The 26,406-nt window shown below is 38.8% G+C and overlaps 2 protein-coding genes and 1 non-coding gene across 9 annotated transcripts in view; 2 read left to right on the plus strand and 1 right to left on the minus strand.

Annotated features, from left to right (window-relative positions):
* The window catches only part of LIN52 (lin-52 DREAM MuvB core complex component), a 109,402-nt gene that overhangs the window by 50,619 nt on the left and 32,377 nt on the right, over positions 1-26,406 (minus strand). The window contains exon 6 of one of the 7 annotated variants that reach the window (XM_043920352.1): positions 10,705-11,777. The exons of the other annotated variants lie outside the window; for them this stretch is intronic. Coding sequence (XP_043776287.1) covers positions 11,733-11,777 — 45 coding nt within the window. The 3' untranslated portion in view covers positions 10,705-11,732. Of the gene's footprint in view, positions 1-10,704; positions 11,778-26,406 lie in introns of those variants that run through there. 7 annotated transcript variants of the gene reach the window in all.
* On the plus strand, positions 4,125-4,231 carry LOC122705937. Its single transcript, XR_006344208.1, has one exon. It is a non-coding gene; the product is annotated as a U6 spliceosomal RNA (small nuclear RNA).
* Positions 19,395-19,978, plus strand: LOC122705140 (60S ribosomal protein L17-like). The gene has a single exon (XM_043920356.1). The coding sequence runs from the start codon at positions 19,424-19,426 to the stop codon at positions 19,976-19,978; it is 555 nt and encodes a 184-aa protein (XP_043776291.1). The 5' UTR covers positions 19,395-19,423.

Genomic DNA, 26,406 nt, shown 5'->3' on the forward strand with positions numbered 1-26,406 from the left:
CCTGTGGTACTCAAGAGGCACTTAGTGCATGCTCTCTTGTACACATATGCCTTGCCATCCTAATCAGATTATAAGCACCTTGAAAGGAGTTTATGCTTTGTTTTTGAGAACCAAACTCGAGAACACTGCTTTCCTCAGCTGGTCACAGTTTATTACCATAATATCTAAATCCTAAGAAATAGATGTGAACCCTTGGTAGGGTCATGGCATTAAAAGAAGTACCAAGGATGATCAGGATATTTCAAATCTACTTTGGGAAAGAATGAAGGGAAGAGTGGCGGCGTGATTCACTGATGAATTGAAGAAAGTGGAATACAAAATCAAGATGCAGTTGAACTTTGAACAATGTAGGGGTTAGGGTCAAAAACCCGTGTATAACTTCACATCCGGCCGTCAGTATCTACAGTTTCGTATCTGCATTCAACCAGCAATGGGTTATGCAGCACTATACAGTGTGCGTGCTCAGTCGTGTCCAACTCTTTTTCATGACCCCATGGACTGTATGTAGCCCACCAGGCTCCTCTGTCCATGGGACTTCCCAGGCAAGAATATTGGAGTGGGTTGCCATTCCCTTTTCCAGGGGATCTTCCAGACCCAGGGATCGAACCTACATCTCTTGAATCTCCTGCATTGGTAAGAGGGTTTCTTACCACTAGTGCCACCCGGGAAGCCCTTACAGGGTATGTAGTACTGTAGTACTTATTTACTGAAAACAAACTAACTGACGGTGTAAGCAGACTCACACAGTTTGAACCTGTGTTGTTTAAAGACCAACAACACATCAAAAAAGACCATTCAGTTAGGAGTAGGCCTTAAATGGACTTCTTTACATCTTTTTGGGCTTCCTCGACTGGTTTCATTTCTGTGTTTTCTTCTTTTTTTTCATACAATTCATTTTAAAATTGATATACAATCTACATACCATAAAATTCACCCTTCCTTCAATTGTGGTAAAATACTGATAACATACATTTTACTATCCTAACCATTTTTACATTTCAGTGGCAATAAGTATATTCATGCTATTGTTCAACCAATGTCCAGACCTTTTTCATCAAGTAAAACTGAATAAATTACATTTAATTAAATCCCCATCTAAATAATAACCTCCCATTCTCCCCTCCCCCAGCTCCTGGAAATCACAGTTCTACTTTCTGTCTCTATGAATCTGACTACTCTGTCACTTTCTAAATAAGACTCTACCCAACCACCTCCAGTCCGCTATGATCTCTCACTTCTGAACTCCTGTGGTATGAAAGTGGCACTTACTACATGCTTTCTTGTACACATTTGTCTTGCCATCCTAATCAGATTAATCAGCACCTTGAAAGGAGTTTATATTTTGTTTTGTTTTCACATAAGTGGGCACCTTATATAAGTAGAATCGCACATATTTTTCTTTTTGTGACTCACTTATCTACTTAGCATGTCCTCAAGCTCAACTGTGTTGTAGTATGTATCAAAATTTCCTTCCTTTTAAAGGCTAAATAATATTCCACTCTATGAATACACCACATTTTGTTTATCCATTCATCCATCAATAGACACTCAGGTTGTTCCCATGTTTTGGCAATTACAAATTATGCTGCTATGAACATGCATGTACAAATATCTCTTCCAGTCCTTGCTTTCAATTCTTTGGGGTATGTGACCAGAATTGGAATTGCTGGGTCATGCAGTTAATTCTATTTTTACTTTTTTTTAGGAACCACCATACTGTTTTCCATAATGGCTGAACAATTATTATAGCCTCACCAACAACACAAAAGGGTTCCAATTTTTCCACATCCTCACCAATATGTGTTACTGTCCATCTTTTTATGATAGTCATCTTAGTGGGTGTGAAGTACTATCTCATGGTTGTGATTTGCATTTCCCTAATGATTAATGGTATTTAGCATTTTTGCATCTGCTTATTGGCCACTTGTGTATCTTCTTTGGAGAAATATCTATTAAATCCTTTGCTCACTTTAAAGATGGGACTGTCTTTGACTGTTGGAGCTGTAAGAAGCCTTTTATATACTCTGGATGTCAAACAACACAGAAATGATTCGCAGAAGTCTTCTCTCATTCTGGGGGCTGTCTTTTTACTTTCTTGATGGTATCTTTGAGACATAAAACTCCAATTTATTACTTTCTTTTTCTGTTTATGCTTTTGGTATCATATCTAAGAAATACTGCCTAGTCTAAGGCAATAAAGATTTATGCCTACGTTTTCTTCTAAGAGTGTTATAGTTTTAGCTCTTACGTTTAGGTCTATAATCCATTTTTGAATTAACATTTGTATATGGTGTAAGGCAGGGGGTTTAATTTGGGGTTTTTGCATGTGGATATCCCATTTTCCCAGCACCATTTGTTAAACAGACCATGTAGTTTTCCCCACTGAATGATCTGGCACCTTTGTCAAAAACTGACTTTAAATGTGAGGATTTATTTCTGGACTTTCAGTTCCATTCCATTGATCTGTATAGCTAACCTCATGCCAGTACCTCTTGATTATTTGTAGTTCTGTACTAAGTTTTGAGACTGGAAAGTGTGAGACTTCACTTTTGTTCTTTTTCAAGATTATTTAGCTCTTCTGGGTCTCTTGTACTTCCATGTGACTTTTAAGATTTACTTGTTAATTTCTGCAAAACCAGCTTCATTCTTGACCTAAATAAAGTAAAGGGGTAGTTCCCATATGGAAGGATCCATAAGCCTCACAAGGTTAATCATGCAAACTGGAATATAACAAGATCTCCTCTCCGCTTACACTCACCTAACACCAAAGCTAATGTAGGTGGGAACAACCTATACTGGCATACACTCAATTTACACAATGGTGCTGAACAATGAAAACAGAATCCAATGTAATTTCTAATGGTAGAATTCTTAACTAAAGAAAATAATCATTAGATCTCATCTGTGGCCAAAAACCATTTATTTCCTTCTAACTGTGCCACAAAAATTCCAGAGAAAATGAGACTGCTACCTTAAACCCAAGGCTAAATAATGCCATTACAAAAAAACCTGAATTTTTCTATACTTTATACTTAAAGAGGAAAACAAGTTATTCTGTTCAGTTCAGTTCAGTCGCTCAGTCGTATCCGACTCTGCGACCCCATGAACCAGCATGCCAGGCCTCCCTGTCCATCACCAACTCCCGGAGTCCACCCAAACCCATGTCCATTGTGTCGGTGATGCCATCCAACCATCTCATCCTCTGTCGTCCCCTTCTCCTCCTGCCCTCAATCTTTCCCAGCATCAGGGTTTTTTTTCAAACGAGTCAGCTCTCCACATCAGGTGGCCAAAGTTTTGGAGTTTCAGCTTCAACACCAGCCCCTTCAATGAACACCCAGGACTGATCTTCTTTAGGATGGACTGGTTGGATCTCCTTGCAGTCCAAGGGACTCTCAAGAGTCTTCTCCAACACCACAGTTCAAAAGCATCAATTCTTTGGTGCTCAGAACAGAATGAAAAGTTATTCTGAACAACTCATAAATGTATAAGTTATAGTAACTAAATTCAAGTCTTTTAATATCTGTGAGATTTCAACCATGAAAGCATGAAAGTCAATATAACACTGGTGTTTACTTGCAATTTTGTTGAGAAACTACTCTCAACACACTGAAGGAGCAGTCATTCAGCTACTGAGTGAGCCTAGCAGTCCACACACCACCTTCATCTCACCGTGACTCTGACATTCCCTAGAGGTACTTGTTTACATAATAAAACTAACACTATTGGAAACTAGAAAGGACTAAAAAGCTTCCACAAATTTGGAATAAAGGATGGATGGAATACTTCTCTTGGGGCTGGCTCGGATCTGTGAAATGAATAGTTCCATCATATATCCAGAGGCGTAGAGTAATGTTAACGGAAAGTACACCAGCTTTTATCAAAACATTCTTCAGTACAGAGAGAGAGGAAAAAAGAACTTTAATGAAAGCTGATAAGGCACTGAGAATGATACTGGAAAATGGAACTCATGACCACAATGTGATTTAGGAGAAATGTAAAGGGTTCATAAACAGGAAGGATTAGTAAGCCATAATAAGAAATTGTTGAACATAGATAAAATTGACTTACACAAAAAGAAAATGCCTTTATAAACATAAATCATGACAGAAGAAAGGTAAGCTCCTGTGCTCGCTTCGGCAGCACATGTACTAAAATTGGAACGATACAGAGAAGATTAGCATGGCCCCTGCGCAAGGATGACACGCAAATTCGTGAAGCGTTCCATATTTTAAAAAAAAAAAAAAAAGAAAAAAAAAAAGAGAAAAAAAAAAAAAAGAAAGGTAAGCTCCTATTAGACAATTAGATATTTGTCATGTCTAAATTATATAAGTGTTGGGAACTAAGTGGTGAAAAACTCAGATGCTCACATATCCTTATAGAGTTTACGGAGTTAAAGTTCAGGCTGACTTATCTACTGGGTAGTAACTGTGCAGACTTTATGGAAAAATTATGTTTGCCCTATTAATATGAGAGCCTCCGGACATAAAAAGAACTCCCTTCCAAATATTGATATGCTAATAAAAAAACCTCAGATACAGGGCAATGTTTTTCTTGGACTTGTTTTATAAATACCTTATGCCAGAAACAGAAGTATCTAATTTCTAAAAAGCTGGAATTTCAGTTCTCCCCATCATGGACAATGTGCAAGGTTGTCCTTAATGACTATAGTTTGCAACTACTAAGTCAAGGTGATGCTTCTTCCACTTAATGCTTCTGACTTTTCAAGCGGAGTGTAAAACACAAGCTCAAAGTATATGACTTTGCTATACTTTCACTGGCATCATAAAGTGCTGTGAACAAAGGTCTCAAATTTGGTAACTTCCAGCTTTAGAAGAGGTACATCCTTGATTATGTAAGAAATATTATGGAATCTCTTACTGGAGATTGGGTGATCCAAAAGGGTAAATGTTTATTCGTGTGCCTTATGAAAGAAGGCAGTGTATGACTTCAAGGAGATTATTGTCACAAGTAATAAAGAGTATAGCATTAATGCTGACAAGACAAGAGGGTGGTAAAGGTTTGGCGGGCACACATAAAAGTGACATGAAAGAATTAGAAGAGCAAGAAGACTTAGAGATGATTTTGCAAAGAATGACAAAGAGGATGACATCGAAGATTTAGAAGAAATCTGGGAGGGGAGCGTTCATAAATTTAATCAAAGTTCTAATACGGAAAACTGCTAATTGACATCAAAACAAGTTATGATCAGTGAATAAAGCTTTAGGTAATAAAATTTGCACTGATTCTGTACCAGGGAATAAAAGCAATAAACAACTACCACTCATAGTGTTCTTTAGAAAAAAGCTATCACTTCAGGAAGGTTCCCCCTCATAATACCATCTTACAATTATGTCTCTTACATCCTCTTTCTCCAAAGCTAATGCTGAAACATGACTTTTTCTGTAGTTCAATACATTTTATGATCTCACCATACAGTCTATAATAATCTGGTATCACTACTTTGAATATGAAGATTCAGACAAATCCAAATTAATCCTTCCGCTAATGATTCAATATACTGTAGCATAGCATTTGTTTTAGTGGAAGAATTACTTCTAATTATGTAATAGTTCACATGAAAAGCCTAAAGGGGTAAACTGAATTTTTTTCAACCATATCTTACTGCATTTTACAGCAAAAATGATATGCTATAAGGTTATCACAAACTTGGGAATTCATAAAGTTCCTCCATGAGTGTCAAGGGCCTACCCTGAAAGCAATAATTTGACTCTAATTTACCACAGAAATACCAGATGCTCATTTTACAGGCAGATTTCATAAGCTTTATATTTAATGAGAAATTGTTAGAGTGACATTTGGCAAGGGAAGATTCTCTCAGATGTTGAGAAAAACCAGCAGAAGCATCTTTTTGCTACATTTTTCCTAGGAGAAATTGACTGAAATAATTTGACAGTCAAAGATAAACTGAATAGTTAAAAATCTTCATGGTAAATTCTTTGTTGAAAGGTCAAACACATCCGCTGAAATGTATTCCTATTCATTCTATTTCTTTCAGAGTAAGATAAGAGAACACAGTACTTAAAAGACACAAAATAGTGTATAAAGTCAGAATGATGTTCTGTTACACTGTAGGTATTATTCACAAAGCTGTTTGCTGCAAGTTGGTCATTTATAGTACAAAGAATTTTACCTAGTTCGAATCTCATCTCACTTGTGTTCTGTCTCTAAGAAACTCTCTTCCAAACTTGCCTAATTTGCTCAACAGATTCACAATCATCTGGTGCCTTGGGGAAACCCCTAATCTAACTTGATCAGAAAACTGAAACGTTATCAAGAGAAGTGGACACGGGTTCAAATGTCAGCGAACTTTTCATGTAAAGGGCTAGACAGTTAATATGTTAGGTTTTGTGGGTCACATTCAGTCTCTGTCTCATACTCTACCAGTTTTTGTTTTATTTTTATAACTCTTTAAAAATGTAAAAATGATTCTCGGTTCACAGGGAATACACAGTTAGTCAACATTTAGAGTACTGCCACTGGATGCAACTGCTCTATGTCTGTGCCGTCCAAAGGGGTAGATATGAGCTGCAGGTGCCTACCAAGAGCATTTACTGAGGAGTACAACTGAGGAGTTATATTCTAAATTTTGTTTAACTTTAATTAATTTAACTTTAAACAGTCACATGCAGCTAGTGGCTACCATTTTGAGCAGCACAGGTCTAGAGGATCTCCAAACAGCACCCAAGAGCCCCAGAAATCACTGGATACCTATGTCTCCCAAGAATATACTGAAGAAGACTTGGACAATAAGTAAGTTGTATATCAACAGTAATTGTTACTAATAATGGCCTCCAAGTATTAAGCACTGTATAACAATTCAAATGACTAACATCAAGGAGGAAAAATATGGTGTAAGAAATTTGAAACAAAACTCGTTGGCACTTCACAATTTATTAGAATGACATCTCTTCCATACTTGGGCAAATCAGAACTTTGAAGTGTTGAGAGAATTAATCTAAAGAGCTTTGAGTTAAAAAGACCTACAATGTTCCTACTTTTGATGGAAATGAAAATTTTTACCACTCAATTTGCATAGATCCTATTGAAGATGGATGTAACTAAAATTAGGTTTCTGTTAGCCTGAGACGACAACTGATTTCTCCCATCACTGCCCTGAAATGCTCCTAGAAAATTGCTTTGCTTCATTCATCACACTGCCACTCCCAGCAAGGGCCCTAAAGTTCATGAGGCACAAACTTCCTTTGTTAGCCAAGCTGTTACACAAGAAACCTAAGTCCTCATTTTCACGTGCTGACAAAACATTTTCCAAGTCCATTACTGCATTCATAACTTGATTCTTGGAACTTGTGAGGTAGAAAATTAGGGGAGAAAATACTCATTCAACTTCAGAGGAAGCCTCCGGTCAATGCCTTAGACAACATCCACTAAAGGCTATTTGTTTTCCCCACCTATCTGGGACAGAACACGTCTCATTAAACTAAGCAAAGAATTTAAAACACACAGCAGGGTGCAAATCACTACATTATGTCCAGCTGATGATCCATGACTAGACTCACACCATTCCTCCAAAAAAGTTTGGCCTCTGATATTTTCTATTTTAAAACAGTCTTGGAAGTAAAAGCAACATTCCTGAAGAGGGGAAATCACTTCATGTAAAATCATAGGTTGAACCATGGAACACAAATCAGTAAGTGCAACCAATTGGCTGGGTAAGTATTCACTCATAGGTCCAAGTCAAACTGTCTACAAAGAGTCTAGCACTGGAACTTCCCTGGGGTCCAGTGATTAAGAATCCATCTGTCAACTCGGGGGACAAGGGTTGGATCCCTGGTGTGGGACGATTCTACATGCCGTGGGGCAACTAACCCCGAGCACCGCAACTACTAAGCCCATGCACCCTACAGCTCATGCTCCACAACGAGAAGCTACTACAACGAGAAGTCTGTGCGCTGCCACTAGAGTAGCCCCTGCTCGCCTCAACCAGAGAAAAGTTGGCATAGCAACAAAGCCCCAGCACAGCCAAAAATAAAACAATTTTTTTTTTAACAAAAGAGCATAGTATAGGTATACCCACACTACGAAATTCCATGAAGCAACTGAGAAACAATGAGGTAGATCTATCTGTACTGCTGTGGAAAGATATCCAAGATAATTGTGAGGAGGAAAAAACAAGTTACAAAACATGTATATGTATTATGATCTCATCTGTGTGGGGGAACATACATAAACTTCATTAATACACAGAAATGTCTGGAAATGTTCATGGAGAAACCATTGATGGTTGCCTTGAATAAGTTCAGCAGGTAAGGTCTTTACTTTTCACTTCATATCCTCCCTGAAGAAGGAAATAGCAACCCACTCCAGTATTGCCTGAACAATTCCATGGACAGAGGAGCATGGTTGGCCGCAGTCCATGGGGTCACAAAGAGTCAGACACGACTGAGTGACTAACACTTTCATACCCTCCCATACTATGAAAAAAAAATTTTTTTAATCAAGAGCTTGAATTACTTGTATAAGTTTAAAATGTTTTTTTTTAAAGTCTGGTGAGATCTCTACAGTGCTTCCCCAAAAGACTTCTTTACTACTGGAGTGTTGATAATTTGAATGAAAAAGTCAAAGCTGTTCCTTTTTTACCTAAAGCCACTACAACATTCCCAAGATTGCCTTGGTCAGTAAACTTTTATAGTGGGAAGGAGAGGGGGAAAAAAATCACAACATTATTATGAAATTGGGAAAAAAAAACAAAAAAGGCACACTCCATATAGGGCCTTGGTAGGACAAGACAATCCACAAGTGCCAACCAGCTCTAGGCTATCAAGATCCCAGGAGAATCATCACATTTCAATTACCATCACTAACATTACTTATTATTTGGCCTGCTCCAGTCCCTAAGGAAGGCAGCTTGTGATGACAATACCCAGCCTCTTCTTGTAAAACAATTCATTAGGCAAAGCAGAACAGCTGGGGCAGCCACGTGCGCGTACTTAAAGCACCACCCCACTGGGACCTCTGGCCCAGATTTCCCTTTTGGTGAGGGACAGCCACCACCCTTGTGACAGCTGTAGAGTCCTCCAGGGACACTTCAGGTTTAATCAGTACTTCCCGCACTGGAGAGGGCCATTTGATTTCTAACATAAACTAATGGCACCCCGCTCTCAGCAGGTTACACCAGACATCAGATAAGAGGCTTTAGGGCATTTTTATCTTGTTCTAATGCTCCGGAGTTAATGAGGCAGCAAAAGATACTGTCATAGAGCGCCAGTGTAGCTATATTATACAATAAACAGACTCTTCCCAAGACAGGTTTAATATGGATCGAGGAGGTAGAGAAGGCTGCCTTAACACTGACGCCACCGAGAGGATGAGAACCCAGGCACCAGAAGTGGGCCCAAATCATGCACACTCTGCAGCTGACAGTGCTGCAAGGAAAGCAAGGAGTTGTCTCTAAACATGAAGAGTGAAAATGCTAATTTTTACCATCTTAAGCAGCATAAGTCTAACAGCTTTATCTGGCATTTGGGGCCAAGTTTTCAAAAAAGGCTTCTAAATGAATCTATTTATGTATTTTGCCAAAAAGTATTCTTAGGAGTTAAGATTATTTTTTAAACTAGCAATATAGTCATTATGAAAATATCTTATTATATGAATATTGCATTACTTATAATAATTATATATTACATTAACTATGTAATGTATTAGTAAAGGGTATTATAGGTTTTTTTTTTTTTACTGGCTATAAAGCAAATTCTATTATGTTAAACAGTAATATCACCAGAACCTACATAATCAAGCTTTAGAAATCATTCATTCATTCATTCAATAAATAATGATAGCCTATTATAATCAAGGCTATGTGAGACACAGTGAAAATAGCAATTAGCCCTTGGATTCCCTAGTCCAGGTTAACTGTATAAAACAAAATTTTACTTGAACAATCTGTTTTTTTGTATCTTAGAATCCTGGTAAATATATGGAAAGTGTTTCTCTTCATAACTAGAAATATCCACTCAGAACCTGCTGAGTGCACACAAATATTAAAAGCTGACTATTAAAAAATGGTCAATATTAAATGCTGACCATTTCTTGAGTGATTTCCCTCCAAAAGATTAAAGAAAAGTTGAGATCTTCTAGTTACTTCCTTGGAAACCACCTCTCAGAAAGACAAAAAGGTCTGCAAGATCTCTTAAAAAGACTTGCTGGGCATGCGTTCACTCATTTCTAGAATATCAAACATACAATAAAGAAAACAGAATCACTCCCTACACTTTGATTATAATTCACACAAGATAATCAACAAATTATAAGAATGAAGTCCAATTCACAGAATAACATCCATCCATACAAAAAAAGTGATTCTGAACTTTTTCTATATAACCATCACCTCCCATTCTTCTACATCTACTGACCAATCATCGCTCTTCCACAGGTCTCTTGCTCCCTGTGGCAGAGAATGTTGGTTGCTTATCCCAATACTTCTTCTCCCTTTCCTTCTTATTAAAAGAACCCCAGTTCTTACTTTGAATCTGCCTGCAATTCAGGAGACCCCAGTTCGATTCCTGGGTCGGGAAGATCTGCTAGAGAAGGGATGGGCTACCCACTCCAGTATTCTTGGGCTTCCCTGGTGGCTCAGCTGGTAAAGAATCCGCCTGCAGTGTGGAGACCTGGGTTCGATCCCTGGGTTGGGAAGATCCCCTGGAGAAGGGAAAGGCTACCCACTCCAGTATTCTGGCCTGGAGAATTCATGGACTGTACAGTCTGTGGGGTGGAGTCCGACACAGCTGAGCGACTTACACTTTCACACTTTCAATTTTTACCCAGCAAAATTACAACCCAGGATAAAAGAGCACATTTTTTTTTTTGCAGCTAGTCATGTCAGTCAGTTCAAATGACTAAATTCTGTGGGATTTCCAGGAAGGCTGCTTAAGAGGGAAGGAGGTAGTTTTATGATACTCGTTCCTGTCTTTCTCCCTTCTCACATTCTTCTGGCCTACAACTCAGGCCCAATGGCTAGATCTCTAGCAATCATCTTTGACCATGAGGTATCCTATAGGATGGAAGCTGGACACTAATAACGGGGAGTAAAAAGAAAGAAGCCTCAGTTATATGTAGCTGAACTTCATCCTAATAGACCTGATATCCACAATCTTTTAGCCTATAACCCTGATAGCTAAGTTATTCATTTCAGTGATGCCTTAATGGCACTTTGGCAAACAAAACTGAAGTTTTATAATGTATACCCCACTTCCACCCTAAATTGTATTCTCCTGGTCACAGTGGCTTAAAATCTTGACATGATTTTTACTCTTATGTCTCTCCAGTTTTTTATTACAATTTCATATCTAGTTCTCTCCCTACAAATATCTCTTATCTGTCCCCTCCTTTGCATTCACACCATCCTATCTATTATAAGCAGTTACTGCAATCCCGAACGCAACAGCTTCCTAGCTGGTTTCTCAGCCCCATCACCACACCCTTCAATTCTCTCTGGAGGTGACTGCTAGACTTTTGAAAATGATTCCTCAGGCTTTCCATAATTTAGATCCTCCTCACTTTTCCAACCACAGATCTCGTACTCTAACCAATTCACACCCCCAAACTGCTTCTCAGTCCAAAGTGTCTTCTTTCTTACCATATACTACAAATATTAGCCAGTAACTTCTATTTAAGTTTCATCTCTTCCAAGAAGTATTTCTTGAATTCTTACCTCACTTTTTCCTCTTTAGGAGTTTCCCTCAGACAGGGAAGAATCATGTGAGATGAACATGGTGTGAAAAAGGCCAAGCCATGCAGAGCTGTAACACCAATGTAAAGATTTGGTTTTTTAAAAAAATTTTATTCCAAGAACAGGAGAATAAGGCCATGTCAATTTGTGTTTCAAAAATATTACTCTGACTGTGGAGTGAGGTAGTTATTGGAGAAAAGGTCAATTCTACAGCTAATTCTGCTAGGAGAAGGGGAAAATACCAGAAAGAGATTAAAGAAGCTGGATAAAGCAGGCTTAATGGAGACGGAGAACTTGAAACTCAATATTCTAGAGGAAAACGATAGTCATTTGAGTAAATACATGTTCATTATAGAAAAAAAAACTAGTAAATATTTATTTAAAAAGCTGGTGTGCAGAATTTAACACTAAATGTTCTTCTATCAAGAATGTATTGGCAAAAAAAAAAAAAAAAGAATGTATTGGCATTTATAGTGCCTTAACTTTCATTGAATCTTGGTTAAAAAAAGAAAGCTACACAAAATTTTGAGACAATTGAGAAATTCTGAATGTGAAAGGATATGAGGTATTTTGCAATCATTGTTAATTTTTCTTGGATGTGATAACAGCATTATTATGCAGGAAGCTGTCCTTATTCTTAGGAAATGTATCCTGAAGTATTTAGGGGTAAAGTGCCTGATGTCAGAAACTTATTTCAAAATAGTTCAAGGAGAGGGGGGAAAAAAAAAACCATACACACATATACACACATCGATATCCATATCTATGGCTATGGTGAGTTCATGGATGCTTAAAATTTTTTCATGATGAACCAGTGGAGGAAAAGAAGACAATGTAATTTCTTCTTAAGCTAGTGGAAAGGGGCTTCTTTCCCGATATATTTATGACATTGATATTCATTTATTTGCTAATTTGTAAATAAGTTATCTTTAACCTACACCTCTAAGGAAGTCTGGGATCTTAAAAAGTAAACCACCCAGGAGGATAGTCACCTAAGAAGTATCCTTTCTACAAACAGTTAACAGATCAATCATGCTCCAGCCCTCCCTTTAGTTTCAAGCCTGGTTACTCCTGGATTCCTGACTAAGGAGAGGGAGGAAGACATTGCCTGAGCTTTTTCAAGTGAGAGACAGTCACTGGCCTGTGCCATCCAGTGCCTACGGTTACTAAACATTTAAGACAACGTTACCAATCCCTTCTGTGGACCCCCTTCAGTGAACAGTAGGTATACAACTTAATATTCAAGTAATCTTTTCTTGTGTTGCTCTCTTCTTTGTTAATGTCATTATGTTCCAACACTGAGATTGTTGGCTAATTAAAACCCTTGTTTTTACCAAACTTGACAGCTGACAGCAGCAGAAATAGAAGCAGACAACCATAAACTATTTTCTCTTCAACCAGGAGAAAAATGCTTCCTCTGCAAAGTTCCAGGAAGAACTCTAGAATTCTACACTTATAAAACTAAACATTTTCAGGGAGGAGCTACTGTTAGCAATAATAAGCCTTTCAACCTGAGCTATCAGAAAGCTTATTTCTATGGTCAGACCTAGCTAGACATCTCATTCTTCTTTTGACTAACTGGGCCGGCATAGGGATGAAGCTCCTTATCTTAGTCTAAACTGAATATGTTTATAATCAGACTCTACAAAATGGATAAAAGATAAAAAATAAAGGTCAACAGCAAAATGGATGTCAAGCACCTCCAATATTGGACTCACTAAAGGAAACAATTCTTTACGTTCATAAACTAGGATGTTACAGCACCAACTTGGGCTTCCCTGGTGGCTCAGACAGTAAAGAATCTACCTTCAATGCAGAAGACCCTGGTTTGATCCCTGGGTGGGAAAGATCCCCTGGAGAAGGGAATGGCAACCCACTGTAGTATTCTTGTCTGGAGAATCCCCATGGACAGAGGGGCCTGGCCTTCCAGAATCAGACATGACTGAGCGACTAAGCACAGCACACAGCACCAAGTTAAGGGGATAACTGGAAGTTTTGCTTGGTCAGTTATTTTAGGTTATTGTGCATGTGTTTGTTAGGTTGGACTGAGTAAACCATATACTAGATGTTTTCCCAAACTAGAATTAGTTAACAATGTAACTTCACAAGCTTATTCCATGAAGAACACGGCTTGGCATGATGGGAAAGACAAAAATGAGTGGAAAGGGGGTCCTTGTTCTAAAGGAGGGCAAGTTCACTAATAGTAACTAAAGGGTCTGAGTAGCTTATTCGTCTCACTCAAAGATGTTTCTCCCTGTTGAGTAAGAAGAAACCCTATCATGGCAAGAGGAGAGAGAAAGAATTAAAACCACAAATAATTTCGAATTTCATTTCAGCCATAGTTTTCTCTAACCATACTTTTCCCCTACAGCTTCTAGAAAAAAGCCAAATAATCTCATGTTATAGCATCTCCTTTAATCTTCCCTCTCCCATCTGCTGGTAGAAAGATGGCAAAAGAATGCAAGCAGAAGAAGTAAGAGAAGTTAAAGGTGATAAAAGTTATCAACAAGATAACGTTCCATATTATTTGGGCTCATGGGCTGACTGAAGGTTGAGCTTTATTATGCATCTTATCCTCTCTTTGTTAAACTGTACTGTCACCCGCTACTCTTAAAAGTTTCACAGAAGGTTCAGGATATGCAAAGACAGTTTTTATTTTTGAGGGATCTGCTCAAATATCAAATATAAAAAAGAAAAGTGTATGTTTGATTCTCCATCTATTTTAAAACGGCTTCACTTAACTTCAGTTTCTTTTCACAACTGCTATAACAAAGAAAACACTACAGGATTCCTGAAGGGTCTTTGAAGACAGGAATATGTAGAATTCCTCTTTATTTTAAGACTTCCTCTCTCACAGCAAATGGTCACAGGCATACCACTTCAAGCCATCAAGAAGGAACCATCAACAGTTGAGTATTAAGACATGGCAGATGAGGTCATCATCCAGACTCTGGCTAGTCCCACTCTTGAAGACAAATGAATGCTCTAAGAGAGAAATCCCATGTTTAAACTCAAAGAAAAGGAAAATGGAAAGATGAAAAGACACAAGTTTAATTATCAGTAGTGATAGAAAAGGAAAAGCACATTAAATGCATTGTGTAAAGTGAAGTTAGAAAGGATTTTTCATACCATACCCAAAAATAAATGCACTTGCACTTAGGAAACAAACATTGTCCATGTTCTATTTTCAACACACAGTTATCCAACACAAAGTCATTTCACCTTAAACAAACACAGAAACATACAAACAAACAAGAGAGGCCAAGATCCGGTATCAATTCCTACCCCACCATTCCTACCTAATCTCGCAGCAAGTTAATGCAAATCAAAGCAAGCACTTCACTGCTGCTGGTAGTGAAGCCGGTTCCTTTCCCAAGAGAGGCCTGTAAAACAGGACAGTCACTGACAGCAGTACAATTACTGACACAGATACAGACTTTATGGACATGTTTATCTCCGCTGTAAATCCACACTCTCTCTCCACTCCGATTCACGAGTCATAAAGAAATTGCAGATAATGAAAAAGTTGGGGAAATTTACAGCATGTCGGAAACCTCAGACAGCCAGAAGAAATTAAAGAGCTGACTAGGGATAAATCACACAGGTACAATTAAAACTTCCCACATACCTCCTTCATTTCCAAACTGAGGCACAATCCAATGGAGCTGATGAAAAGTTGAGGTCATGACTCCTCAGGCTGTAATCATTTCTTAACTAACTGCATGTTAAAAATTAGCCAATTCACGGGACGTGTGTAAATGCTGATTTCTTGCTGCTTGCTACCTTGATTCCCTTCACTCTTCACTGGAAGCACCCACACAGCAATTCTGTCTGTAAACAGGCCAAACTGCAACAAGCAATAAACGGAAAGGTGATGTCCCCTCTCCCACTGCCATCTCTGCAGGTGCAGAACATCTTTTACCATCGCCACTGTGGACTGAGCATTAAAATGAGAATGTGGAGCTACAATGGGTGAATGAAATTGGAGGTTTCTTCTTACCCTATAAATAATCATTCTGAAGGTTTCATTTGATCTCTTTTCAACATTCCAAAAGAGATTTTAAAGGACTATTATGTTTGATACTAGAATAAGAATTACTTCTCGTGATACTTGCTTGTCAAGAGACTGAACCAATGCTCTATACTCTTTATGTAACCACCTCTGCATAAGCTTCAAAGTGGTCTAGTTTTAGCTCTCTCACTCCCTCAACTACCCAGCTCTTTGTTTTTTATATCTAATAAAGGTTACAAGAGGAGAGGGAAAACCAAAACAAAAAGATGAAACAAAACCAAACCTCCAAACTTTACCAGAATCTAGAAGTCTTAATTAATGTTTAACTCTTACTCCAATAAAGTAAATCAGAAAAATACCAAAGACAAGAAATAATATCTGTTTCTTAAATAATAAGCTTAACAGATCCCTAGTACTAGAATACTGTGAGTTAAATGTTGGCCTCTCTATTCTATAAGCCTATAAAATTCTCTGTGAAGGAAAAAATGATTTTATCACTTGCTATACTCTTCTACTTTCCCCAAATTACTTACATGAAACTAGCAGGTTTAAAAAACACCAACCCAAACACAAGATCTGTCTGGAAAGCAGAAGCGAAGAACACATATTTTACCAGCTAACTTCCACATAATTGAATGAACCAAGAGTGTCAACAAAGTTATACACAAGTCAATGCTCATATCTGTGCATCTCTATGGGATGAAGCCCTACCAAATTAGCTCTAATATGATTTTGAAATTCTGAGACCTGTCAAGAAATGAAGGTTAACAGGTCTTTTTAGAGATATGGAGGATGCAATTGACAAGGTTTCGATCTTGTTCCTGTTTGACCCCTTGATGATTTGAGATCCATTTTACACTTCAGAGAACCCAAATGTCATTTTCAGTTTATATATTAAGATTTTATTCTCTATGGAATAAAAATAATTCTAAGATAATACTAAGACTTTCAACCCAGACATCACCACCATACAAAACTGAGGTCATATCTAGCTCAGAGATCTCAATTCTAGCCAGTCAGTAAGCATTAGACATGGTTTCTGATTAGCTTTTGCTTACCATGATCAGTTCCTTTACTTCGTTGTCAGACTCATGTCCAGTACCAATTAAGAATTACTAAATACAGGCCGAATTTTATTTAAAAGCTCCTAAGAGGCAAATAATATTTTATCAAATGAGTATTTGAATGAAACCAAGAAACATATCTATTGTTACTACTCTATGAGGCAACAGTACCCCTGGATTAAAAATCAGAAGACCTGGATTCTAGGTCCAGTTTGGCAAATAACTAAGTATGTGACTGAGCAAATCATTGAAGTTCTTTGAACCTCAGTTACCTTATTTATTAAATGGGAATAACAGCAGAATAGTAGGAAGAATTAAATAAGAAAGTACACCTAAGAAACACTGCAGGCTAGGGACTTCTCTGGTGGTCCAGTGGTTAAAAATCTGTCTTCCAGTGCAAGGGATGCGGGTTTGATTCCTGGTTGGGGAACTAAGATCCCACATGCATGGGTCAACTAAGCCCTTATGCCACAACCACAGGGCCTGCAAGCCACAACTAAGACCCAATGCAGCCATACAAATTTTAAAAAAAAGAAATAGCAGGCTCAAAAATTTTACTTGCCTTTCCCTCTTCATGAGACATGATTCAGATTTCTGGTTCTGTCACCAATGAGTTGTGTGGTTTTCCTTAGGCAAGTCACCTAATATCTTTAGGCCTCTGTTTTTGCATCTGCAACATTAGAGGGTTGAGACGCAATAATCTCTAAGATTCCCTTTCAGCTCTAACAAGCTATGATTACAAATCCTGTCTCTAAATTCCTGGATGACCAAGGTCTAAGTCACTTCATTTCTTCTGACCTCAGTTTCCTCACCTTTAAATGGGAAATTTGTAAGAGAAGGAAAAACAAGCTGCCAGTAAACATAACTTTACTTATCAGCAATCAAAGAAATACATACAAAAAACAATGAAACGAAAATTTTCACCTATAAAATGGGCAAGTACTAAAAAGTTTCATGATATCTAGTCGGCTCTTTGTGCGTGTGTGTGTTAGTCACTCACCCATGTCCGACTCGTTGCGACCCCATGGACTGCCTGTCAGGCTCCTCTGTCCATGGAATTCTCTGAGCAAGAATACTGGAGTGGGGTAGCCAATCCCTTCTCCAGGGGATCTTCCCAACCTAGGGATCAAACCTGGATCTCCCACATTGCAGGTGGATTCTTTACCATCTGAGCCACCAGGGAAGACCAGAGTTGGCTATGAGATATAGGAATACAAGTACTTTCATTTACTGTTCTTAGAAATATGATTTGGGCAAGTCTTTCCAGAGGTCACTTTGGCAAAATGTAAAAGTTTTTAATGTGCCATTCACTTGATTTAGAGTAAAGGATGCTTATCACAGCATGATTTACTTTCAGTAAAGCACTGGAAACAGCCTAAATGTCCATTAAGAAAGAATTAATGAAAAAAAAAGAAAGAATTAATGAAATACATTATGTGAAGTCAAAGTCGCTCAGTAGTGTCCAACTCTTTGCAACCCCATGGACTATAGAGTCCATGGAATTCTCTAGGCCAGAATACTAGAATGGGTAGCCTTTCCCTTCTCCAGGGGATCTTCCCAATCCAGGGATTGAACCCAGGTCTCCCACAATGCAGGCAGATTCTTTACCAGTTGAGCCATATTGTATTCTGCACAGTTACAAAACTGATGATTTTGCTATGTTTTCATGGGTACTAAAAGAAGTTCACAATACTAAGTCAAAAATGCAGGTTGTAGAACAGGAATAGCATGACACCATGTATATTTAAATATATATATATGTATATGCGCGCGCGCGCGCGCGCGCGCGCGCGTGTGTGTGTGTGTGTGTGTGTGTGTGTGTGTGTGTGTGTGTGTGTAATACCTCTTAGCAAGAAATGTTTGCAGGACTTGGAGGAGTGTTCACCAAAAAGTTAAAAGCGATTACTATTTTAGGATGCTGTGATTTGGGGTGATTTTTGCTTTCCTTATATTTTCTACAATGAGTATGTACCGTTTTATAATGGCAAAAAAAATAAAGTTCATATTTAACTTTTAAAATGAATATTACAAAAAAGAGTCTATGACTCTTTAACAATTCTTGCAGTATCCCTTGTTCTCATAGTCCTTGACATAAACCATGTACACAGTTGCATCTTTACACCACAATCTAGCTGCTTACTTAGACATACTGAGCACTTCTCACACAGCATTTCTAATCTTCTCTACATGCTGTAAGACCAATTTTACTCTAAAGAAAACCTAGCAGAGCTTTTACATTTTAGAAGCTGTTTTCTCCCACATTAGATGTTATTTTGAAAAGAATAAGATATTCCAAACTGAGATCTTTAAGGTCAGAAAATTCTCTTTACTTTAAAAAAAAGTGTAAATACAAACAGATTTTATTCTTGGTTACCCTTTAAATCTCAGTTAGAGGCACTCCTGCATATAGGAATTCTATGCTGACATTAGGAATATTCTCAAGATTGCTGAAACCAGGGAAGGCACCACTGTTTGTAACCAGGTACACTGGACAGTGAGGGGTGAGATTTGGACAGGTTATTTGTTGCAGGATGACCTGCATAGGCAAACAAGAAACCAGAGTACTTAAAAATAAAAGATGTCTAAATCATGTTAAAATTTTTGGCTTTTCCGGTAAGCGGCCTGAGCTGACCCTTAAAGATGGTGCGCTATTCACTCGACCCAGAAAACCCCACAAAATCATGCAAATCAAGAGGTTCAAATCTTCCTGTTCACTTTAAGAACACTCGTGAGACTGCCCAGGCCATAAAGGGTATGCACATCGGAAAAGCCACCAAGTATCTGAAGGATGTCACTTTAAAGAAGCAATGTGTGCCATTCCGTCGTTACAATGGTGGAGTTGGTAGGTGTGCACAGGCCAAACAGTGGGGCTGGACACAGGGTCGGTGGCCCAAAAAGAGTGCTGAATTTTTACTACACATGCTCAAAAATGCAGAGAGTAATGCTGAACTTAAGGGCTTAGATGTAGATTCTCTGGTCACTGAGCACATCCAAGTGAACAAAGCCCCCAAGATGAGGCGCAGGACTTACAGAGCTCACGGTTGGATCAACCCCTACATGAGCTCTCCCTGCCACATTGAGATGATCCTTACCGAAAAAGAACAGATTGTTCCTAAACCAGAAGAGGAGGTTGCACAGAAGAAAAAGATATCCCAGAGGAAACTGAAGAAACAAAAACTTATGGCCCGGGAATAAATGCCGCAGAAAATAAATGCAAATAAAAGTAAAAAAAATAAAAAATAAAAGATGTCTAAATCATGTTAAAATTTTTGGATGCCATCCAGCATTAATTAAAAGCATATTAAAGGACTTACCTGGTGGCAAAGTGGCTAAGAATCTACCTGCCAATGCAGGGGCCAAGGATTCGATCCCTGGTTTGGGAAGATTCCACATGCTGCGAAGCAACTAAAAGCCGGAGCAGCACAACTACTGAGCCCACGTGCTGCACCTGAGGAACCTGCGTGCCGAGAGCCTGTGCTCTGCAACAACAGAAGTCACGGCAAGGTGAAGACCGTGCGCCGAAAAGAAGAGTAGCCCCCGCTCACTGCAACTAGAGAAAGCCTGAGCACAGCAATGAACACAGCGCAACCAAAAATAAACGAGCAATTTTTTAAAAACCTAATTAATCACTCTTCATTTCTTGACATATAACTTAAAGCGGAGAGAGAAAGAAAAGGAATGTCTGTGATCTAAACATAAGAGGCACTCTCTCACCTTCCCATCAGCATAGAAATCTGCATCTCCTTCCTCGTGTTACGATCCAGTCATATGATCAATCTAAGGCCAGTGCACCTGTGCTCTAAACCCTAACACATCAAGCCCTCTCAGGGACCTTGCTGACACTTTATCCCTTTCACCTCTCTGCCATCTTTTCATCTTTGCCACTAGAATTTAAACATATTTAAGTCCACTGTCCTAAAGTAAACAAGAAACTTTGACCACTTCTTCCTCTTGCGAATACCCTTTCTCCCTCTTAATAGCCAAACTCCTATTTCCATCTCCTATTTCACTGGTTCCTCACTCACCCATGCATTCAACAGCCTACACATTGGAGAATGCATGCCCAAAACCAAACCCCATGTCAAAAATCCAACTCAATAAAGATCTAAATGTAAGACATGACACCATAAAACTCTTAGAAAAGAACATAGGTGAAACATTCTTTGACATAAATCGTAGCAATATTTTCTGAGATTACTCTCCCAGGGCAAAAGAAATAAAAGCAAAAATAAATAAATGGGACCTAATAAAACTTAAAAACTTTTGCACAGTAAACTATCAACAAAATAAATAGACAACCTATGAAATGGGAGAAAATATTGCAAAAGATGCAACTGATAAGGGCTTAATTTCCAAAACATGCAGACAGCTCATACAACTCAACAGCAGAGAAACAAACAACCCAATCAAAAGTGGACTGTTGTTGTTTAGTTGGTAAGTCGTGTCTGACTCTTATGCGACCCCATGGACTGTAGCCCGCCAGGCTCCCTTGTCCACAGGATTTCCTAGGCAAGAATACTGGAGTGGGCTGCCATTTCCTTCTCCAGGGGATCTTTCTGACCCAGGCATGGAATCTGTGTCTCCTGCATTGCAGGTGGATTCTTTACCACTGAGCCACCAGGGAAGCCCCAAAAATGGGCAGAAGACCTGATAAACATTTTTCCAAAGGAGACAAAGAGACAGACAACAGGCACATGAAGGACACTTAACATTGCTAATTATTAGAGAAATGCAAATCAAAACTACAATGAGGTATCACCTCACACCAGATGGAATGGCTATCATCAAAAAGTCTACAAACAATAAATGCTGGAGAGGATGTATAGAAAAGGGAACCCTTATACACTGCAGGTGGGAATGTAAATTGGTTCAGCCACTATGGAAAACAGTATGTGCTGTGCTTAGCTGCTCAGTCATGTCTGATTCTTTGTGACCACATGGACTGCAGCCCACCAGTATCCTTTGTCCATGGGGATTCTCCAGGCAAGAATACTGGAATGGGTTGCCATGCCCTCCTCCAGGGGATCTTCCCAACCCAGAGGCCAAACTCAGGTCTCCCGCACTGCAGGCAGATTATTTACTGACTGAGCTAGCAGGGAAGCCCCAAAATACTAGAGTGGGTAGTCTATCCCTTCTCCAGTGATTCTTCCTGACGCAAGAATCAAACTATGGTCTCCTGCACTGCAGGCGGATTCTTTACCAGATGAGCTACCAGGGAAGTCCATGGAAAACAGTATGGTGGTTCCTTAAAACACTAAAAATAGAGCTACCATATATCAGAAATCCCATTCCTCAGAATATATCCAGAAAGAAAACAAAAACTCTCATTCAAAAAGATACATGCACCTTAATGTTTACAGCAGCACTATTTATAATAGTCAAGACATGGAAGTAACTCCAGTGCCCATAATATATATGTGTGTGATGCAAGATTCATCAGTCATAAAAAATAAGAAATACTGTCATTTGCAGCAACATGGATGGACCTAGAGAATGTTATGCCAAGTGAAGTCAGAGAAAGACAAAAACTGTACGATAGCACTCATTTGTGTAATCTAAAAAATAATGCAAATGAACCTATATACAAAACAGAAACAGACTCACAGACATAGAAGACAAACCTGTGGCTACCACCAAAGGGGAGGGAGGGGGGGAAACTAGGAGTCTGTGATTAACAGATACAAACTACTACATAAAAGAGATAAGAAACAAGGACTTACAGTATGGCACATGAAACTAAACAGTATAATAACCTATAATGAAATATACTCTGAAAAAAAAACCAAAACCTGGAATCACTATTAGTTTTGGTACACCCAAAACTAATACAAATTGTATCAATTATACTTCAAATAAAAAAAATAACAAACTCCTTGTCTTCCCTTACAAACTTGTTCCTCCACTGCTGTTCTTTCTAAAAAAGCTTTAGTGACGGATTGTAGAATCCTTTTGTCTCATTCTCAGAAAAGACTTCCTTCTCTGATCACCCCTTACAGATCAGAAGAGGTCTCACAGAGATTTGTTGTTATGGAAACATACTTCACAACACTCATCACAACCCTCTCACTACAGATTATTTCTGTAACTGTCTGATGTGTGTCTTCCTCATGACTGTTTTGCTTACTGATGCAGCCTCAATTTTTATCACAGTGATTGGCTCATTTTAGTTATTTTAAATTACTTTTGTTGAAGAGACCCTTAAGAGAAGAGGGGAAAAAATTCAGATTGACAGATCAGTCCTTAGTGAGGTGTAATTCATACAGGATGAACTGCACATACTTGAAGTGTCCAGTCTGGTAAGATTTTCTTTTTAATATATTCGGCTGCGTCGGGTCTTAGCTGCAGCGCACGGACGCTGGCTCTAGGGCTCAGTGGTTGCAGCATGCAGGCTCTCTAGTTGTGACAGGCGTCAAGTTTGGAAGGGAAGACAAATGTTTTCACCACTACCGAGGCAAACCCTTCTGAGTCCTATGACTAATGAGAATTTTGCAGTTTGGTTGGCGGGAGCAGGCACTATTACTGGCCCTGTGGTGCCAGCCAGTGTTCCTTCCTGTAATCCTTTCGAGGGGCTCTCTCCTCAGCCTCAAGAATAACAGCTTCCTCGCTAGACTGCACTGGCGAGTACTCAGCTGATGACTGGAGCAGAACCCTCTGCGGGTCTCCAGGGTTCTCTCCAAGCTGCCCTCTCCCCTCTGGTACTCTGTCCTCTGACCTCTAGCTACCTTGGTCTCTCCACACTCCTAGCTGTTTCTTCAACTCAGGGAGTCTGCTGCTCTCTGCCTGAGTTCCCCCTCCCAGCGCTGCAGCCTGGAAACTCTCTCAAAACGGTAAACTGAGACAATCACAGCGCAGACCTCCTTTACTTCCGAACTCTCAGGGATCTTTTATTGCCTGACTAACAGTGTGCTAAAAACCACTGGTCATATCTTTTGTAGTTTTTTAAAAAACTGTCTCAGGTGAGAAGGTGAATCTAGTCCCTGAAACTCCATCTCAGCCAAAAGCAAAAATCCTTCCATTGTTGTCTTCGTGCCACTGACTTACACGCCCAGAGGAGAAATCTAGAAGTCATCCTTGACACCCTCTCCCTCCCCACCTCTGCTGATCTTCTATACCCAATCAATCAAGACTTACTCTTTGTCCTAAATGGCTCTCAAATTCAAGGACATCGCTCCCTGTACACTATCAGCATCCTAGTTCGAGGCACCATGGTCTTTTTTCCCAATTTATTTGGCTATGTGGCATGTGGAATATTCATTGTATCAAGCAGGATCTTTCATTGAGGTACATGGACTCCACCCACCGCGTGTGTCTCACGGGTTCCAGAGTGCACAGGTCAGTAGTTTGAGCACGCGTGCTTGGTTGCCCTGAGGCATGCAGGATCTTTGACCCACGGTCAAACCTGCATCCCTTCCATTGCAAGGCAGATTCTCAGCCACTGGACCATGCCAGAAGTTCCAGCACCACAGTCTATAGACTGCTGCAATGATCTCCCTAGTTCTTCTCCCATCCCCCTTCAGACCAGTCTCTACACAGCCAAATCCTGAATATTCCTTGCCTATGCCCTCCATTGACTTGTCAGAGATCTTAGAATATCGTCCAATATCCTTAATATAACCAAGAAGTCTTACATGACTCAGTCTTTTTTTTTTTTAATATTTATTTATATATTTGGCTGCTCTGGGTCTTAGCTGTGGCATGTGGGATCCAGTTCCCTGATCAGGGATCAAACCTGGGCCCCCTGCACTGGGAGCTCAAAGTCTTAGCCACTGGACCACCAGGGAAGTCCCCATGATTCAGCCTTTGTCAAGAATTAAATACTATGCCTTAAAATACTGAATTTTAATGCTACAAGGTTCTGAGAGGTCTTTTAGTCCAACAACTTCATTTTTCAACTGAAGAAACTGATGATCAATGTCACAGAGCTAAATTCCTGATAAAGGTGCACTAGGCAATAATAAAATTTAAGATTTAGTGACAGCTTTTTAGGTGTCAAATATCATACTATGCATTTTTAAAAACTGAATCGAATCTGCATTTTTTAAAGTGAGTTTTCAAAGTGTACAATTCAATGGCATTTAGTATATTCACAGTATTTTTTCAACTACCACCTATATAAGTTACAAAACATTTTCATCACCCACCAAAAAATCCTTTACCCATTACTCAGATAGCCCCCATTTCCCTCTTTCTCTTGCCCCTGGCAATCACCAATCTCCCTTCTGTCTCTATGAATTTACATACCTAGGATGGTTCATATAAATGGAATAATATAATATGTGATCTTTTGTGTCTGGCTTCCTTTATTTAGTATAATGTTTTTGAGATTCACCCATGTTGTGAGAGTTGGACCATAAAGAAGGCTGAGCACCAAAGAACTGATGCTTTTGAACTGTGGTGCTGGAGAAGACTCTTGAGAGTCCCCTGGACTGCAAGGAGATCAAACTAGTCAATCCCAAAGGAAATCAACCCTGAATATTCACTGGAAGGACTGATGCTGAAGCTCTAACACTTTGGCCACCTGATACAAAGAGCTGACTCGCTGGAAAAGGGGACAAGAAGGAGGGGACTTAGGTATACCTATGGCTGATTCATATTGATGTTTGGCAGAAACCAACACAATACTGTGAAGCAATTATCCTTCAGTTAAAAATTTAAAAATTTAATTTAAAAAAGAGAAATCTAACTTGCCTCCCATGTTACCACTTTTCTTTATTACCACCCCATTGTCTACCATGTTGGCAAAGTAAGTCTTTTAAGAAAATACATATGATTTATACACTACTTACTATGCTTAAAATTCCTCATATGCTGCCCATGATGGTAATAACAGCTTTTAAGCACTTACTAAGTACTAATATACTATGCTAAGATTTTATAAATAATATTGTATTAAATCATCAAAACAATATTCTAAGGTAACATCTCAAAGTGAATGGTCAGGAAAACCCTGAGGATCCTGGGGATCACTAAGCCCCTTTCAGAGGGTCCATGAGTTCAAAACTACATGTATGATACTAAGATGGCTTTTTCACTTATTCTCTCAGAAGTGAACACTGAAGTTATCTAGAGCCTACCTAACAAAAGGTATCATAACATAGTGAAAGAAGCAGCAGATATGAAAACTTAGCTCTTTATCAATCCAAACATTAAGGGTATTTGAAAAATGTAAAAACTGCCACTCTTATCAATATTTTTTGTTTGGCAAATAGTTACCCTTCATAAAATTATTTATATTAACATGTAATGGGTTTATTCCTATTTTTAAACTATTAAGTATTTTTAAATTTGTTTTAAATTCTGAATTAAATTCAGAAATTAAATATACATAAAATACACATATAATCCACATAAACAAGAGCTTTCGGGGATCAACATTAACTTCTAAGAGTGCAAAGGAGTCCTGACACCAAAAAGTTTGAGAACCACTATTCTAAGATTTTCATCTCCATTTCACAAATGAAGAAATTAGGGCTAAGAAAGTCAAGTTACTTGCCTAAGTGATAGATTGAGATTCATAATAAGGCTGTAATAAAGCTTCCAGAACCCAAGCTCTTAATTACTATTTTCTCCTTTCCTATTAATATTAGCTATTTATCACCTGGCTCCTATCCACTTATCTTCAG

Source organism: Cervus elaphus, chromosome 12 (genome assembly GCF_910594005.1).
Source record: "Cervus elaphus chromosome 12, mCerEla1.1, whole genome shotgun sequence".
Taxonomy (NCBI): domain Eukaryota; kingdom Metazoa; phylum Chordata; class Mammalia; order Artiodactyla; family Cervidae; genus Cervus; species Cervus elaphus.

Excerpts from the sequence above, each read along its gene's own strand:
- LOC122705140 (XM_043920356.1), top strand. The coding sequence starts at position 19,424 with ATGGTGCGCTATTCACTCGACCCAGAAAACCCCACAAAATCATGCAAA.